The 18,806-nt window shown below is 50.3% G+C and overlaps 1 protein-coding gene across 6 annotated transcripts in view; it reads right to left on the minus strand.

Annotated features, from left to right (window-relative positions):
* The window catches only part of BRD4 (bromodomain containing 4), a 62,833-nt gene that overhangs the window by 28,848 nt on the left and 15,179 nt on the right, over positions 1-18,806 (minus strand). For 4 of the 6 annotated variants that reach the window (XM_080361340.1, XM_080361341.1, XM_080361336.1 and 1 more), the window contains exons 2-10: positions 17,459-17,541; positions 14,134-14,250; positions 12,524-12,842; positions 11,393-11,530; positions 9,884-10,019; positions 8,432-8,700; positions 6,574-6,933; positions 4,206-4,334; positions 357-566 (exon numbers count right to left, since the gene is read on the minus strand). In XM_080361340.1, the coding sequence (XP_080217466.1) occupies positions 357-566; positions 4,206-4,334; positions 6,574-6,933; positions 8,432-8,700; positions 9,884-10,019; positions 11,393-11,530; positions 12,524-12,842; positions 14,134-14,153 (1,581 nt within the window). In that variant the 5' untranslated portion in view covers positions 14,154-14,250; positions 17,459-17,541. Of the gene's footprint in view, positions 1-356; positions 567-4,205; positions 4,335-6,573; positions 6,934-8,431; positions 8,701-9,883; positions 10,020-11,392; positions 11,531-12,523; positions 12,843-14,133; positions 14,254-17,458; positions 17,542-18,806 lie in introns of all 6 variants that reach the window. The other 2 variants (XM_080361338.1, XM_080361339.1) reach the window with 1 other exon arrangement.

Below are 18,806 nucleotides of genomic sequence, written 5' to 3' on the forward strand. Positions count from 1 at the left end.
CTGCCTGCTCTGGAATCTCCTGCCCACTCGAGATTATCTTGCCTTGTCCTGCCCATTCTGGATTCTCTGTCCTGCTCCGGATTCTCCTTCCCACTCAGATTCTCCTGACCGCTCCAGATTAATCTGCCTGCTCCAGATTCTCTTGCCTGCTCCAGATTCTCCTGCCTTGTCCTGCCCACTCAGATTCTCCTTCCCGCTCTGGATTCCCCACCCAACCACAGGCAGCCAATTCCCACCCTCGCAACCCCTCTCGTGTGTCCCCCCGGAACACACACACCCCACCACCAACTCCTCTGCGTTCCCCAACCATTTTGCGACACAACCGGCGCCAAGTCGAGCGCCGGGGCCGCGCGTACCTGCTCCTGCAGCTCGGCCAGGCGCTGGGCGCGTTCCTCCTCCGAGTCGTCGGACGAGCTGTCGCTGTCGCTGCTGCTGTCGCTGCTGCTGTCGCTGGAGGACGGGACGGTGGCCTTGGCGGGCGGGGGCAGCGCGGCCGGCGACGAGGCCGGAACCGCCGGCTCCTCGGGCTCATCCGGCATCTTGGCAAAACGCATCTCGAACACGTCCTGGAAAATGGGGGAGAAATGGGGACAGGGTCGGTGACACCGGGGTCGGTGATACCGGGGTCGGTGACACCAGGGTTGGTGACACCAGGGTCGGTGATGGGGGGTCAGTGACACCAGGGTCGGTGACACCGGGATTGGTGACACTGGGGTCGGTGATGGGGGGGTCGGTGACACAAGGGTTGGTGACACCAGCTCGGTGACACTGGGGTCGGTGACACCGGGGTCGGTGACACCGGGGTCGGTGATGGGGGGTCGGTGACACCAGGGTTGGTGATGGGGGGTCAGTGACACCAGGGTCGGTGACACCGGGATTGGTGACACTGGGGTCGGTGATGGGGGGTCGGTGACACCGGGGTCAGTGACACCAGGGTCGGTGATGAGGGGTCAGTGACACCAGGGTCGGTGACACCGGGATCGGTGACACCAGGGTCGGTGACACTGGGGTCGGTGACACCGGGGTCGGTGATGGGGGGTCAGTGACACCGGGTCGGTGACACCGGGGTCAGTAATGGGGGGTCGGTGACATCAGGGTCGGTGATGGGGGGTCAGTGACACCGGGTCGGTGACACCGGAGTCGGTGATGGGGGGTCAGTGACACCGGGGTCGGTGACACCGGGGTTGGTGATGGGGGGTCAGTGACACCAGGGTCGGTGATGGGAGGTCAGTGACACCAGGGTCGGTGATGGGGGGTCCCACCCTCAAAACCTCCAACTCTCCTGGAGTTTTCATGGTCTCCAAGATGGTTTTATTCAGAGCCTGGTCCTACTTAGACCTGGTTGTGTTTAAAGGCTGGTTGTGTTTAGAGATGGTTGTATTTAGACCTGGTTTTATTTAGAGCCTGGTTGTATTTAGACCTCATTGTATTAAAACCTGGTTGTGTTTAGACCTGGTTTTATTTACAGCCTGGTTGTGTTTAGATCTGGTTTTATTTACACCCTGGTCATGTTTAGATCTGGTTTTATTTACAACCTGGTTGTGTTTTAACCTGGTTGTGTTTAGATCTGGCTTCATTTACAGCCTGGTTGTGTTTAGACCTGGCTTTATTTACAGCCTGGTTATGTTTAGACCTGGTTGTGTTTAGACCTGGCTTTATTTACAGCCTGGTTATGTTTAGATCTGGTTGTGTTTAGACCTGGCTTTATTTACAGCCTGGTTGTGTTTAGACCTGCTTTTACTTACGGCCTGGTTGTGTTTAGACCTGCTTTTACTTACGGCCTGGTTGTGTTTAGACCTGCTTTTACTTACGGCCTGGTTGTGTTTAGACCTGCTTTTACTTACGGCCTGGTTGTGTTTAGACCTGCTTTTACTTACGGCCTGGTTGTGTTTAGACCTGGTTTTACTTACGGCCTGGTTGTGTTTAGACCTGCTTTTACTTACGGCCTGGTCGTGTTTAGAGTCTGGTTTAGACCTGGTTTTATTGACAGCCTGGTTGCGTTTAGAGCCTGGTTGTGTTTAGACTTGGTTTTATTTATAGCCTGGTTGTGTTCAGATCTGGTTTTATTTACAACCTGGTTGTGTTTTAACCTGGTTGTGTTTAGACCTGGTTTTATTTATAGCCTGGTTGTGTTCAGATCTGGTTTTATTTACAACCTAGTTGTGTTGTAACCTGCTTGTGTTTAGACCTGTCTTTATATACATCCTGGTTGCATTTAGACCTGGCTTTACTGACAGCCTGGCTCCATTTAGACCCGGTTCTATCCCTCAGCACCACTGATTTCATCTCAAGGAAACGTTATAGCGTATTTTGCCGGTTCCTTGAAGGGACCAAGTGCCACTTGCACCCAATCCCCCACGTTTCCCCCCAAGTTGCCACTTCATGAATGGGCTCAACTCCTCCCACTTTAATTCGGGGTTTTTTTTCCCTTTTCCGGGCGCCGGAGATATTTTGCTGCTTAAATTTGTTTCAAAAATGCCGTTTAATTAATTAAAAACGCCATTAAATTAATTAGAAACACCATTAAATTCATCGACGCGCTTGGGCTTAAATTTCAGTGAAAACGAGCGGAAAACACGGGAGGAATAGACGAGATTTGCCAGGAACGGCACCAATTTGGGACAACGGACGCACACGCTGTAATTATCACTGAATCACTATAATTAGTGATTATTTATAACCTAATTATTGTTTTCCGTGAATCAGAAAGTGATTATCACCAGCAAATGATGCTTCTTGATAGGGGACTCCGGGGCCGTCTGGTTTGTATCACACATGTCCCAATGAAGTTATTAAACACAAATAAATTATTTCTTTAATAAGAAAAGACGGAATTGAGATGATTTTGTGGAGCGTGCGTTAAGTTTTGGGGCTTTTTTATTAATTAATTCACAGAATCACAGAATCCCAGAATGTCAGGGGTTGAAGGGACCTCAAAGCTCATCCATCCAACCCCCAGGAGTGGGAACACCCAGCTGAGGTGACACAGGAACGTGTCCCTGTCCTTGAACTTGAACTGAGGGGCCACAACTGGACACGCTATTCCAGATGTGACACACTATTCCAGATGTGGTCTCCCCAGGGCAGAGCAGAGGGGCAGGAGAACCTCTCTGACCTACTGAGCACCCCCTTCTAATCCCCTCCAGGTCCCATTGGCTTCCTGGCCACAAGGGCCCAGTGCTGGCTCAGCCCACAGCACCCGCTATTCCCACCTGGTCTCCCATCCAAGCACTGACCGGGCTCGACCCTGCTTAGCTTCCCACATCAGACAAGATGGGGCGTTCCCAGGGTGCTATGGCTATATATATTATATATGTGTATATATATATATATGTATGTATATACATATATATATACACATATATGTATGTATGTATATACATATATATATATATATATACATATGTTCCCCAAGTATATCTTGATAATATCTGAACTAAAGGGCAGAGTAGAGGGGCAGGAGAACCTCTCTGACCTACTGACCACCCGCCTTCTAATCCACCCCAGATACCATTGGCCTTCTAGTGGTCTCCCATCCAAGCACTGACCGAGCCCGACCCTGCTTAGCTTCCCAGATCAGATGGGATGGGGCGTTCTCACCATTGTATGGCTGTATATATTATATGTGTATATATATGTGTTCCCCAAGTATATCCTGATAGTATCTGAACTAAAGGGCAGAGTAGAGGGGCAGGAGAACCTCTCTGACCTACTGACCACTCCATTCTAATCCACCCCAGGTACCACTGGTCTCCCATCCACGCACTGACCGGACCCAACCCTGCTTAGCTTCCCAGATCAGGTGATCTCAGGGTGCTATGGCTGCATATATTATATATATATATGTTCCCCCAGTATATCCTGATAGTATCTGAACTAAAGGGCAGAGCAGAGGGGCAGGAGAACCTCTCTGACCTATTGACCACCCCCTTCTAATCCCCCCCTCCCCCCTAGGTGTTTTTTGGGCGAAAAAGCATCATTTTGGAGCCACGCTTTCCCTCCCTATACCCTCAAAGGACACAAAAAAGGATGAAATAATGAGTTTAAAGAGGCTAATTGGGCGGAGCGAGGGCCATGTTGCATCACTTCCATGGCAAAAAGGATGAGTTTTTGCACCGTTATCCACCACGTTGACCAATTTTGGTGTTATTTGATGGGTTTTAGGCTGGATAAATAGGCGGCGAGTGGACAGATCGCAGCCTTACCTGCAGTTTCCGCGCCATGGCCACCACCTCGTGGTCGGCCGGGTTGTATTTGTAGCAGTTGGAGAACATGAGTCGCACGTCGGCGGCGAATTCCTGAGCGTCTCGGTACTCCCGGTTCTCCAGTTTGGACTAAATGGGAGAGAAAAGGTGCAAATCACAGCATGGCAGGGGCTGGATGGACCTCGAAAATCATCCATTGTGGAGCAGGGACGCCCAGGTGAGGTGACACAGGAACATGTCCCTGTCCTTGAACTGAGGGGCCACAACTGGACACACTATTCCAGATGTGACACACTATTCCAGATGTGGCCTCACCAGGGCAGAGCAGAGGGGCAGGAGAACCAAGGAGCGACCCCCAAGTGCCTCAAAATGGCGCCAGAATCACCTCAAGGATCAAAATGGCGTCAGAATCACCTCAGGGCTCAAAACGGCCCCAAAATCACCTCAGGGCTCAAAATGGCGCCAGAATCACCCCAAGGATCAAAATGGCGCCAGAATCACCTCAGGGCTCAAAACAGCCCCAAAATCACCTCAGGGCTCAAAATGGCACCAGAATCACCTCAGGGATGAAAATGGCATCAGAATCACCCCAAGGATCAACATAGCACCAGAATCACCTCAGGGATCAAAATGGCCCCAAAATCACCTCAGGGATCAAAGTGGCGCCAGAGTCGCCTCAGGGCTCAAAATGGCCCCAAAATCACCTCAGGATCAAAATGGCGCCAGAATCACCTCAGGGCTCAAAATGGCACCAGAATCACCTCAGGGCTCAAAATGGCGCCAGAATCACCCCAAGGATCAAAATGGTGCCAGAATCACCTCAGGGCTCAAAATGGCGCCAGAATCACCTCAGGGCTCAAAATGGCGCCAGAATCACCCCAAGGATCAAAATGGCGCCAGAATCACCCCAAGGATCAAAGTGGCGCCAGAATCACCCCAAGGATCAAAATGGCGCCAGAATCACCCCAAGGATCAAAATGGCGTCAGAATCACCCCAGGGATCAAAATGGCGCCAGAATCACCCCAAGGATCAAAGTGGCGCCAGAATCACCCCAAGGATCAAAATGGCGCCAGAATCACCCCAAGGATCAAAATGGCGTCAGAATCACCCCAGGGATCAAAATGGCGTCAGAATCACCCCAGGGCTCAAAATGGCGCCAGAATCATCTCAGGGCTCAAAATGGCGCCAGAATCGCCTCAGGGCTCAAAATGGCGCCTGAATCACCTCAGGGCTCAAAATGGCGCCTGAATAACCTCAGGGTCAAAATGGCGCCTGAATCACCTCAGGGCCCTAAATGGAATGACAGATTTTAGTCAAAAGAACAACTAGTTTGGGTGAAAGGAACAACTAATTTGGGTCAAAGAAACAACTAATTTGGGTCAAAGAAACAACTAATTTGGGTCAAAGAAACAACTAATTTGGGTCAAAGAAACAACTAATTTGGGTCAAATGAAGGATTGCAGATGGTTTATGAAGATTAGAGCAGCCTACGGGCGTCCTCGATGCGGTTCAGAAGAGGCCGATGTGCGCTCCATGACTCATTTTGGTCAAAAGCGACTGATTTTGGGCAACAAAACAACTAATTTGGGTCAAAAGAACAATGGCACGTTTGACCAAAATTAGTAGTTTGACCAAAATGAGTCTTTCTTTTGACCAAAATTGGTTGGTTTTGACCCAAAGGAGTCACAGAGAACATGTCGTTTCCTTCTGAACAGCATCAAGGGTTTAAAACCAAACCCAACGTGGGCGAAGGAGTCGGAGTTAAAACATTAACGACTTCAAAATCATCAATTAAGGTTCGGTAGCTAAAATATAACAACTTCTAAATCGTAAATTAACGTTTGGTCGCTAAAATATTAACGACTTCAAAATAACGAATTGAGGTTCGGTAACTAAAAAACTCACAACTTCTAAATCGCCATTTAGCATTTGGTAATTAAACTTAAAACCTTCAAAATAACGAATTAATAATTGATAACTAAAAAGCCGTGCATTTTGACGTAAGGAATTAAGGTTTCCTGACTTAAAAGTTCAGATTTGGAACGAAAAATGAGCATTTTGAGGGCAAACTGGGACGATGTTGCAATTTGCAAACGCAACGAGCGCGATGATTAATTAACATTTCGAGGGGAATTTCGAGGGTGATTAATTTGCAGCCGCTCATCAAAACAAAGCGATTTGGAAGTGGAGGGAACTACGTGTGCTTAAGACAAGCCCGATTTGGGCAGAAAAGCTGCAAAAATGGTGTTTTAAATCAAATCTCCGCATTCCTGTGGTTTCCGTTCTCTAGGGTTTGAATAATAACAGGGTTGGTTTGTATGTATTGAGTAGTTTTGTCCGTCTGTCCGCCCCGAACGTCCGACTTACCTTGATGGTGCTCAGATCCATGGGGTGTTTAATGATGTCGCAATAGTCGTGCAGCCCCAGCGCCTCCACGTCCACGGGTTTGTAGAATGGCCAAGCGTAGGCTGCGTGTTTCTTGGCGAACATCTCCTTGATGATCCCGCCGCAGTATTTCAACTGCTCCGAGATCTTGCTGCTCTTCTCCGCCGCGTGTTGTTGGGAGTCGGGAACGTCCTTCTTGGGCGGCTTTACCGGGCGGCTGCTCTCCCGCCGCGGGCCGCATTTGGTGGCTTTGGGCTCGGCGGGGAGCGACGAGGAGTCGTGGATCGGGTCAATGGTGGTGGGGGTCGTGGTGTCTGCTTTCCTCTTCACCCCTTTTTTTGTCTACAAAACAAAGGACAAAGGCAATTTTACACCCGGTGTCGCGTTTCTCGCCGGATTTGCCGGCGCTTGGGCTCCAACACTAATACCGAGATTTGTTAAGCTCTACGTAAAAACCAGGAGGGAAGAAGCCAGAGAGTTGTGGGCAATGGGGCAGAGTCCTGTTGGGGCCTGGATCCAGTGCAGTGCCCCAGGGGTCTATATTATTCAGTACATCCATCAATGATTTGGTGGAGGGAATAGAGTGAGTGTCACCCAGTTTGCTGGTGCCACCAAGCTGGAGCAGCGGTGACACTGGGAGCTGTGCTGCCATCAGGGACCTGGACAGGCTGGGGAGGAGAAACTCAATGAAATAGAACAAGTGTAGAGTGTTGATGTGGGCAGGAACAGCCCCAGGGTCCAGTATAGGTTGGGAAATTATATATTAGAGAGCAGTGTAGGGGAAAGGGACCTGGGGACAGCAGGGTGACCATGAGCCAGCACTGGGCCCTTGTGGCCAGGAAGCCAATGGGACCTGGGGGAGATTAGAAGGGGGTGGTTGGTAGGTCAGAGAGGTTCTCCTGCCCCTCTGCTCTGCCCTTGAAAAAAGGGTTTAGTTCTGATACTATCAGGATATACTTGGGGAACATATATATATAAAATATATGCAGCCATAGCACCCTGAGATCACCTGATCTCATCTGATGTGGGAAGCTAAGCAGGGTCGGGCCCGGTCAGTGCTTGGATGGGAGACCAATGGTACCTGGGGTGTATTAGAAGGGGGTGGTCAGTAGGTCAGAGAGGTTCTCCTGGCCCTCTACTCTGCCCTTTAGTTCAGATACTATCAGGATATACTTGGGGAACACACATATATACATATATAATATATACAGCCATAGTACCCTGGGAATGCCCCATCTTGTCTGATCTGGGAAGCTAAGCAGGGTCGGGCCCAGTCAGTGCTTGGATGGGAGACCAGGTGGGAATAGCGGGTGCTGTGGGCTGAGCCAGCACTGGGCCCTTGTGGCCAGGAAGCCAATGGGACCTGGCAGGGATTAGAAGGGGGTGCTCAGTAGGTCAGAGAGGTTCTCCTGCCCCTCTGCTCTGCCCTGGGGAGGCCACATCTGGAATAGTGTGTCACATCTGGAATAGTGCGTCTAGTTCTGCCCCCTCAGTTCAAGTTCAAGGACAGGGACACGTTCCTGTGTCACCTCAGCTGGGTGTTCCCGCTCCGGGGGGTTGGATGGATGAGCTTTGAGGTCCCTTCCAACCCGACATTCTGGGATTCTGTGATTATCTCATCTCCACCAACAAAAGTCAATGGCGCGAGTCAAGACTGAACCCTTGAGTCGCGCAAAGCTCAAGGAAGGTTTTAAGCAGGCGCTATGAGTCAAGTTTAACTTTAGGCCGGCTCAGAGAGCCACCGCAGCACCTTTTCCACTCAACGCAAAGAATCATTGGCAAAACATGGATTTTTGGGTCATTGCGCCCGTGTCGTTAAGGTAATGAAGGGAAGACTCACCTTGACGGGCTGGGCGGGCGTGGGGATGACGGGCGGGTGCGGTTGGAGGGGCTGGGGGGCTGGGGCGGGCGGCGCGGGGGCCGGGGGGGCCGGCGCGGGCGGCTGCGGAGGCACCATCGTCATCACGGGCGCGGGGACGATGAGGTCGGGGGTGACGGGGGGGAAGGGGTGCGGCGGTGGCGGCGCCGCCAGGGGCTGCGGCGGCGGCTGCGCCGGGGAGGAGGCCGGGGTGGCGTTGGGAACGGCCGATGATCCCGGTTTGGATGTCACTGGCGAGAGAAAACACAGAGGAAATGGTTGCGCGCTTCAAACGGCGTTAATTGGAGGGGAAAAGCAATTAAGTGTTTTGGAACGAGGCTGCTCGATGAAGGTTCGTGTTGTTTTAATGGCCGACTTGCGGCTCTCGAGGAACCGAACGGGGATGAACACCGGCCGCGTTTTTCCTTCGTGAGGGTTGTTTTGATGGCTCGTTGGGCAAAACGGAGCCAAAAACGGTAACAAGACCTGCCCGGAAAAAGCTCGAGCTCAGGCCTAAGGCCCCTTCCCTGGCCCAGGAGGGGGAATCCCTCTTTTCCTTTCCTTCTTTTGGTTCCTTTCCTTTTCCTTCCCTTCCTTTTCCTTCTCCTTCCCTTCCTTTTCCCTTCCCTTCCCCTTCATTTTCCTTCCCTTCTCCTTCCCCTTCCCTTTCCTTTTCCTCTCTTCCCTTCCTTTCCCTTTCCTTCCCTTCTCCTTCCCCTTCCCTTTTTCTCCCTTCCTTTCCCTTTCCTTCCCTTCTCCTTCCCCTTCCCTTTCCTTTTTCTCCCTTCCCTTCCTTTCCCTTTCCTTCCCTTCCATTTCCTTCCCTTCCTTTTCCCTTTCCCTTCCTTTTCCTTCCCTTTCTTTTCCCTTCCCCTTCATTTTCCTTCCCTTCTCTTCCTTTTCCCTTCCCTTCCCCTTCCTTTTCCTTCCCTTCCTTTTCCCTTCCCCTTCATTTTCCTTCCCTTTTCCTTCCCCTTCCTTTTCCTTCCCTTCCCTTCCTTTTCCCTTCCTTTTCCCTTCATTTTCCTTCCCTTCTCCTTCCCCTTCCTTTTCCTTCCCTTCCCTTCCTTTTCCCTCTCTTCCCTTCCTTTTCCTTCCACTTGCCTCTCTTTTCCTTCCCTTCCTTTTCCCTTCCCTTCCCCCTTCCCTTCCTTTTCCTTCCCCTTCATTTCCCTTCCCTTCCTTTTCCTTCCCCTTGCCTCTCTTTTCCTTCCCTTCCTTTTCCCTTCCCTTCCTTTTCCTTTTCCCTTTCTTTCCCCTTCCTTTCTTCCCTTCCCCTTCGCCATTCAACGCAATCAAACGAGGCGCTGAGAACACCCGGAACGACGCTTGGCTTTAACTAACACCCCCATTAAACCCCCCAAGTCGAGTCCGGATCAAACCAGGCGCCACGCTAAGCCCGGCTTAACGGCGGGATGGACGCGGGGGCCGTACCTGGATCCTTCCTCGCGCGCCCCCTCCCCTTGGTCTGCGCGATAACGATTTCCGTCTCCTCCTGCGTCATTTCCGAGATCTTCTGCAGGAAAAGCTTCTCTAGAGCTTCCGCCATTAAGACTATGTCATCCCCTGGCTGCGGGAAAGGGACACACGGCAAATTAAGCCAGACGTATATATGGAAACATATATCTCGATATAAATAAAGGGGTTTGCTGCTACAGATGCTGCCTTCAGGCTTTTTAAACCTATAGAGTGCAATGTTTCCGTTTGCTTGATCTATGTTCTAGATTAGAAATCAAATCTGGGTTAGATCAGAAGTCTAATCCGTGTTATAGACTGTGCTGTAGATGGTGTTACACTCAGGTTTTATTAATCTACAGATTAAGACAGTGCTGTGTTCAGGCTTTCTTAATCTAATCTATAATATAGATTAGAAATCAAGGTGTGTTCTGGATTAGAAATTGAGGTGTGTTCCGGATTAGAAAGTGAGACGTGTTCTGGATTAGAAATTGAGGTGTGTTCCGGATTAGAAAGCGAGACGTGCTCCGGATTAGAAATCGGTTGGTTTGCGCTCTAGATTAGAGATTGAGCCGTGCTCTGGATTAGAGATCGAGCCGTGCTCTGGATTGGAAACCGGTTCACATTCTGGATTGGAAACTGGTTTGCGTTTGGGATTAGAAACCGATTTGTATTCTAGACCAGACATTGAGATGTAGTCTAGACTAGACACCTGTAGTTATTCTAGACCAGACATTGAGATGTAGTCTAGACTAGACACCTGTAGTTATTCTAGACCAGACATTGAGATGTAGTCTAGACTAGACACCTGTAGTTATTCTAGACCGGACATTGAGATGTAGTCTAGGCTAGACACCTGTAGTTATTCTAGACCAGACATTGAGATGTAGTCTAGACTAGACACCTGTAGTTATTCTAGACCGGACATTGAGATGTAGTCTAGACTAGACACCTGTAGTTATTCTAGACCGGACATCGAGATGCAGTCTAGCCTACACATCTGTAGTTATTCTAGCCTAGATATCTGTAGTTATTCTAGACCAAACATCGAGATGTCTTCTAGACCAGACGCCTGTAGTTATTATAGACCAGAGATCGAGATGTCTTCTAGACCAGACACCTGTAGTTATTCTAGACCAGACATCCAGATGTATTATAGACTAGATACCTGTAGTTACTCTAGACTAGACATCTGTAGTTATTCTAGACTAGACATCTGATCTCTATTCGATCGGAGATCTCATCTGTATTGATCGTTACATTTGGGTTTCCTAATCTCCAGATAACGACGGTTCGAGGCTCCGGTTTCCTTACCCCAATTCCTACCACAGATGAGAAACCTCATCCCTATCAGACCAGAAATCTTTGCCCCCCACCAGATCCCAGTTTCCAACCAGCCTCAAATCGCCTTTGTCACAAAATACGAAGCGCAGACCCAATTTTTAAGTATTTCTTTGATAACTTCGGTGTCGCGGGATCGTTTTGTACCTTGTTGTAGATGTAGCAGTTTGTAAACATGGTGTTAAAATCCTGGATACATTCTTGAGCGTTCCAGTAGTAATTATTCTCCAAGCGTTTCTTTATTGTTCCCATATCCATCGGAGTTTTAATTATCTTATAATAATCCTGCAAAGGGCAAAGAGGGAGATTGTGGGTGTGGGAAGGCAAAAATCACCCCAAATATGTGTTTTTATGGAGATTAAGGGCTGGAAAGTCCGTTGATAAAGAATCGGTGCTCTCCGTGTCCTCGTTCCTGCTGCGACGGTATTAAATAGCTTAATGGCGGGGTAATAGATTATATATTTAGAGCTGTTTTGTCTTAAAACAGCTAATTGAGAATCGTTAAATGATTTGGGTTGGAAAAGACCTTTAAGATCGAGTGATTCTGGCGCCATTTTCGGCCCTGAGGTGATTCTGGCGCCATTTTGAGCCCTGAGGTGATTCTGGCGCCATTTTGGGCCCTGAGGTGATGTTGGTGCCCCTGGTGCCCCATGTTGAGCCCTGAGGTGATTCTGATATCCCTGAGGTCGCCATTTTGTGTTTTGAGGTCATTTTAGTGGCATTTTGAGCCCTGAGGTCATCTCGCCACCCCTGGGGTCACCACTTTGAGCCCTGAGGTGATTCTGGCGCCATTTTGACCCTGAGGTGATTCTGGCGCCATTTTGACCCTGAGGTGATTCTGGCGCCATTTTGCGCCCTGAGGTGACTCTGGCGCCATTTTGCGCCCTGAGGTGACTCTGGCGCCACTTTGAGCCCTGAGGTGATTCTGGCGCCATTTTGACCCTGAGGTGATTCTGGCGCCATTTTGAGCCCTGAGGCAATTCTGGCGTCATTTTGACCCTGAGGTGATTCTGGCGCCATTTTGAGCTCTGAGGCGATTCTGGCGCCATTTTGAGCCCTGAGGTGATTGTGGTGCCATTTTGACCCTGAGGTGATTCTGGCGCCATTTTGATCCTTGGGGTGATTCTGGCGCCATTTTGAGCCCTGAGGTGATTCTGGCGCCATTTTGAGCCCTGAGGCAATTCTGGCGCCATTTTGAGCCCCAAGATGAGCAAGAAGCTCTCCCCTCATCCACCCCCGGTCTCCATCCCTGTTCGCTCTCCCTCCAGCTCTACTCACGGGGAGGTTCAGCTTGACGGCGTCCACAGGCTGCTGGAAAGGCCACGCAAACTGGTGCTTCCATAACGTCTTCAGCACCACCTTGAGCAGATACTGCAGCTGGTTGGTCATACGCTTGGGTTTGTTAGGGTTGGAAGTCTCCGGTGGAGGGGGGTTCACGCCGACCACGCCGCCGGGCTGCGGTTGAGCCTGCGACTGCGCCGCGGACATCTGGGTGGTCTCCAGTCCATCCCCCATCACCGGCAGGTTCCTCAGTCTCGTTCCGGGGCCGCTTTCCGTCGACATGCTGTTGATCCCATTGCATTCCTCACCGGACACCCTGTGGAGACATGAGGGCACCTCAAATACGGCTTTGGGTACAAAGCTCAGCTTAAACTGGTGAAACTCAACCAGACTAGCTTGGGCAACCAGGCCTTAGCGACAGCGCTGTTGCCACAACAAATCATGTCAACGTTCCAAACGTAACGAACATTCTACGCTGTTCTAGACCTGTTCTTACATAATCTACTCAACAACGTTCTCCATGAAGAGTCTACATTCTCCATGAAGAGTCTTCGCTCTCCATGAATAGTCTTTATTCTCTATGAAGAGTCTTCGTTAACTCTAAACGAGGCTCTAACGAGCCAAACGCCCCAGGTTGGCTTTGCCGACACCATGAGGAGTTGAGTTGGTGTTGGCCAACGCTCGGCAGCTCCTCGGTGGCAACAACCGCCCCAATTTAACGCCAAAAATCTGCTTTTTGGGTGCGCGCTGAGCTGAGTTTTAGGTAGTTAATCTAAGCAGATAATCTTTAGGTAGTTAATTTAAGTAGATAATCTCCAGGTCGTTAATTAAGTAGATAATCTTTAGGTAGCTAATTCAGGTAGACAGTCTAGGTGGATAATAACTTTAAGTAGATAATTTAGGTAGATAACATTAGGTAGATTGTTTCGGTAGCTAATCCTTAGGTTGACCGTGTTTAGGCAGATAATTAGGTAGACAATATTGCGGTGGATATAATTTAGATATAAATTTAGATATAATTTTTACAAAGATCATCCTTCGGTAGATAAATCATCCTTAGGTAGATAAATCATCCTTAGGTAGATAAATCATCCTTAGGTAGATAAAAATCATCTATAGGTAGACAAATCATCCTTAGGTAGATAAATCATCCTTAGGCAGATAAATCGATAACTTAGACGGATCATTTTTAGGTAGATAAGCTAAAGCACATGTAGCCCGTCTTAAGCTTAAGAAACGCAGCTATAAATTAGAGAAAACACGCAGCTATTAATTAAAGATCACTCTATATTGTGCGAGAGCCTCGGTAGTCACCAGTTCCGAGTGATACGGGGGAAAAGTGAGGAGGAAAACGAGGAAGAAAACGTTTCTCATCGAGGGGTCATCGATTCGCTTTGGGCCTCCAGTGCTAATAAAACCTCAAAGTCTTAATCCTGACATCAGTCTTAAACTCCCGCTTAAATTTGTTGTTGGTGCTGGTCTAAACCCAACACCGACCGCTAGCAGCGCAGATTTGGAGCTTTGGACGTCGGGTTTAACTATCTGGGGCTCGGCGCTGGTTTTACTAAGCCCGGTACTAAAGGGATGCTCTCGCCTAACAAATGTACCTTGTGGGATACATTGCCATAGGATTTAGCCCCAGAAGCCGATGCGCGGTCAGAGGTCGCCTGGCTTGTCCATCGATGTCCTGCGGGTGCAGGCACAGCTGCCTTCGGGTCCCGGGCCTGCTGGGAACAACAGGGATCGGCTGTTACGGACGTACGGCGGCGGACGGGGGGACGGACACCAGGCGCCGGACGGGGGGACGGACACCAGGCGCCGGACGGGGGGACGGACACCAGGCGCCGGACGGGGGGACCGTGGGAGCGGCACCGATGGGGAAGGTTTGTGTGGGTGGTTTTCTGCTCTCAGGGCAAATTCCTTCCTGAAATTCGGCTGTTAAGGGCAGATTGGAAAAGGGGGGGCGGGGCAGAAATAGAGTGGGGGGGGGGGGGGGCAAAAAAAAAGGGGGGGGGGGGCCAAAAAAATAAGGGCAAAAAGGGGGGGAAAGGGGGAGGGAAAGGGGGTGGGGCAACAAAGGGGGGGACACAACACAATAAAGGGGGGGACACAACACAATAAAGGGGAGGCAAAAAGGGGGGGGCAAAAAATGGGAGGAACAGGGGAGGGAAAGGGGGGGGCAACAAAAAAGGGGGGACACAAAAAAAAGGGGGGGACACACAATAAAAGGGAGGGGACACACACAATAAAGGGGGGGGACACACACAATAAAGGGGGGGGGACACACACAATAAAGGGGGGGGGACACACACAATAAAAGGGGGGGGACACACACAATAAAAGGGGGGGGACACACACAATAAAAGGGGGGGGACACACAATAAAGGGGGGGGACACACAATAAAGGGGGGGGACACACAATAAAGGGGGGGACACACACAATAAAGGGGGGGACACACACAATAAAGGGGGGGACACACACAATAAAGGGGGGGGACACACAATAAAGGGGGGGGACACACAATAAAGGGGGGGGGACACACAATAAAGGGGGGGGGACACACAATAAAGGGGGGGGGACACACAATAAAGGGGGGGGACACACAATAAAGGAGGGGGGACACACAATAAAGGGGGGGGGACACACAATAAAGGGGGGGGACACACAATAAAGGGGGGGGACACACAATAAAGGGGGGGGACACACAATAAAGGGGGGGGACACACACAATAAAGGGGGGGGACACACACAATAAAGGGGGGGGACACACAATAAAGGGGGGGGACACACAATAAAGGGGGGGGGACACACAATAAAGGGGGGGGGACACACAATAAAGGGGGGACACGTACACAAAAAGGGGGGGGGGGAGGGGGAGGGACAAAAAGGGGGGCCAACATTTCGATGTATTTTGGACAATAATCGACTTTAATCAATTAATATCTTACACACTGAGATCCCGAGGGGGTCGATGACGCGATAAGCGGTTTATCCATCATTTTATCACCAACATTATGGATTGCGGGGGTAGAAGCCGGCGCGGAAATCATGTTGGGTTGAGTCGGTGAATATCTGAGCGGCTCCTTCACCCCGTTCACAAAGGGTGATTTAAACCAATGCTGGAGCGTTAAGCCAGGCTTAAGGGTTGAGCCAGGCTTAAGGGCTGAGCCAGGCTTAAGGGCTGAATTGCCATCAAGTGGGATCAAGAGGTGCCCCCAGTACAAGTGATGTGAATATGAGGTCCCACCAACACCCTCCAGCATCATCCAAACCCAGAGGGTCGCGGTGGAGCTGGTTGGTCACCCTGGAACCCACGGAGCAGATGTTCTGCAGCCCATGGAGATCTGTGGTGGAGAAGACGTCCACCTTGAAGCCCGTGGTGAAGACCATGGTGGAGCAGATGCCCTTTCACCCCACGCAGGTCCAAAGTGGACCAAACATCCACTCCTCAGCCCATGGTGAAGAACGTGGTGGAGCAGATGTTCCTACAAGCCCATGGAGATCCATGGTGGAGACGTCCACCTTGAAGCCCATGGTGAAGACCACGGTGGGGCAGACATCTACCCCGAAGCCCATGGAGGTCCATAGTGGAGCGAACATCCACACTGCAGCCCATGGTGAAGAACGTGGTGGAGCAGATGTCCCTGCAGCCCATGGAGATCCATGGTGGAGAAGACGTCCATCCTGAAGCCCATGGAGGTTCATGGTGGACCAAGCATCCACTCTGCAGCTCACGGTGAAGGACACGGTGGAACACATCCTTTCACCCCATGGAGACCCATGGTGGAGCAGATGTCCACCCTGAAGCCCATGGTGAACACCATGGTGGAGTAAAAGCCCTTTCACCCCATGGAGATCCATGGTGGAGACGTTCACCCTGAAGCCCATGGTGAAGATCACATCCATCCTGAAGCCCACAGAGGTCCATAGTGGAGCAAACATCCACCCTGCAGCCTGTGGTGAAGACCATGGTGGAAGACATGTTCCTGTAGCCCATAGATATCCACGGTGGAGAAGATGTCCATCCTGAAAGCCCACAGAGGTCCACAATGGAGCAGATGTCCACCCTGCAGCCCATGGTGAAGACCACGGTGGAGCAGATGTTCCTGCAGCCCATGGTGAAGACCACGGTGGAGTAGATGTTCCTGCAGCCCATGGTGAAGACCACGGTGGAGCAGATGTTCCTGCAGCCCATGGTGAATACCACGGTGGAGCAGATGTTCCTGCAGCCCATGGTGAAGACCACGGTGGAGCAGATGTTCCTGCAGCCCATGGTGAAGACCACGGTGGAGCAGATGTTCCTGCAGCCCATGAAGTCCATGATGGAACACGTCCCTGCACCCATGAAGGTCCACGATGGAGCACATGTCCCTGCACCCATGAAGGTCCACGATGGAGCACGTGTCCCTGCACCCATGAAGGTCCACGATGGAGCACGTGTCCCTGCACCCATGAAGGTCCACGATGGAGCACGTGTCCCTGCACCCATGAAGGTCCACGATGGAGCACACGTCCCTGCACCCATGAAGTCCATGACGGAGCACATGTCCCCATGGAGATCCATGGTGGAGCAGATGTCCACTGTGCAACCCACGGCTCCATTTTCGCTGCCGGAACCGTCTCCCTCCGGAAAGCGGATTTGAATCCATCATCTAACGAAGCATCAGGACCATCAACTTGGATCCAGCGTTAACGAAGCTGGAAGTTCATTTAACCCCATCGGTAAATCTGGCCAATCCGTGGATGCATTTGCTGCGGCTCGTACGGGACCAAACTCAATCTGAAGCGCCCGAGATAACGAGCGCAGCTCTAATTAATTAATTCCTGTGGTCCCTCCGCTGACCCCCAAAAAGAGCCGTTTCTGCCCCGAAACGCCGGCGATAAAGATAATTCCCACTTGTGGGCAAAGGACTGAAACTGAGAAGAATTACCTGAAATGGGAGTCGATCCTTTGGGTTCTTCACCAGCTCGACCCTCTGACCTTCATTTTCGACGCGACTATCGAAAGAAAGATCTGGAAGGACAAGAAACACCCGTTAATCCAGAATTACGGCCCAAAAAGATCTTTCCAGCCCAGAAAGGCCTTCCCAGCTTAAGCCGGTCCCAAGGCCTGGGTTTAACGCAGGTTTAAGTGTTTCAAAGCCCAGCTTAGTGCCTTAACGCCTGGAGGCCAGAGCGGCGATTGATCCGTTGTTCCCGCTTTGGATTTTCAAGGAAATCACCCCAAATTGCCCAAAATCACCAAAAATTTAAGCTTGTAGGAAGACAATTGTAACCACAAACGACGTCTTTTTAATATCAACGTCATTTACTGTCGTTTGCGCTCGTTAAATAGGCACTAAATACCTGTTAAATCCTCCAAAACCAGCTCCTCGCGTATTAGAGCCAATAAATTAATTAAACCAATTAAAAAAACACTTTAATTTCACTTTCAGGGATACGGAAGATGCGACATTTTGCCCCCTACGAAAGGAATTCAGCACGTCCAGAAAGAGGCCAGAGAAGGCCCAGCTTAACAGCTCTGACTAACTTTAAGCTCAGCTTTAAAGTTTAAGCTGACCTTAAACTTTAACTTTAAGCTCAGCTTAAACTTTAAGCATTTGTAGGAAAGCAAAATGGTGACTCTTCCTCCACCACAAGCTCCTGGACTTATCTTGAGTTTCTTAATCCACAGACGGGTCACCCACCTCCTTTAAGCTTGGTTTTAAGAGGCAACGCTTAAACCTAAGCTCTTGATGGACACCTCAGCGTATCTGATCAATAACCAGGCTTAAAACTGACAGCTAAAAGGCAATTTCCTGCTAAAAAAGTCAGGATTATCATCCTATATTCAGATGCGGAGCCTAAACTCACCTCAGTCTTAAGCTGGGCTTATCAATGATTCTCTTTGGAAAAGCTCTTTTGCCTCGTTTTCCTACCTACAAAAATCTAAGTGTTGAATTTTGGGATGCATGTTTTAGGCTCTGAAGCTTTAGTCTCGGTTTAGCGGTGACTCCCGCCCACGTTCTTTGTGTGTTTTCACCATCCGCACAATTCGGGGCTCCCGAAACAGCCGCTTTTCCCCCCAAATCCCGACGGGGAGCCCAGGAATGGAGGATAAGCCAAGATCATCGCAAAACCAAGCGGGGAAAAGCGAAAGGAAACCAGAAACGTTTGCAAAGTGGGCAAAACGCGGCGTTCTCAAGCAATTAAATCCGCCCCGAGATTAAAACCAAACCAGCTGAAAACCTGGAGGATGGTAAAATCGGTTCAAAGCAAAACCGTTTGATCAGAAGAGAA

Source organism: Nesoenas mayeri (genome assembly GCF_963082525.1).
Source record: "Nesoenas mayeri genome assembly, chromosome: 31".
Classification (NCBI taxonomy): Eukaryota; Metazoa; Chordata; class Aves; order Columbiformes; family Columbidae; genus Nesoenas; species Nesoenas mayeri.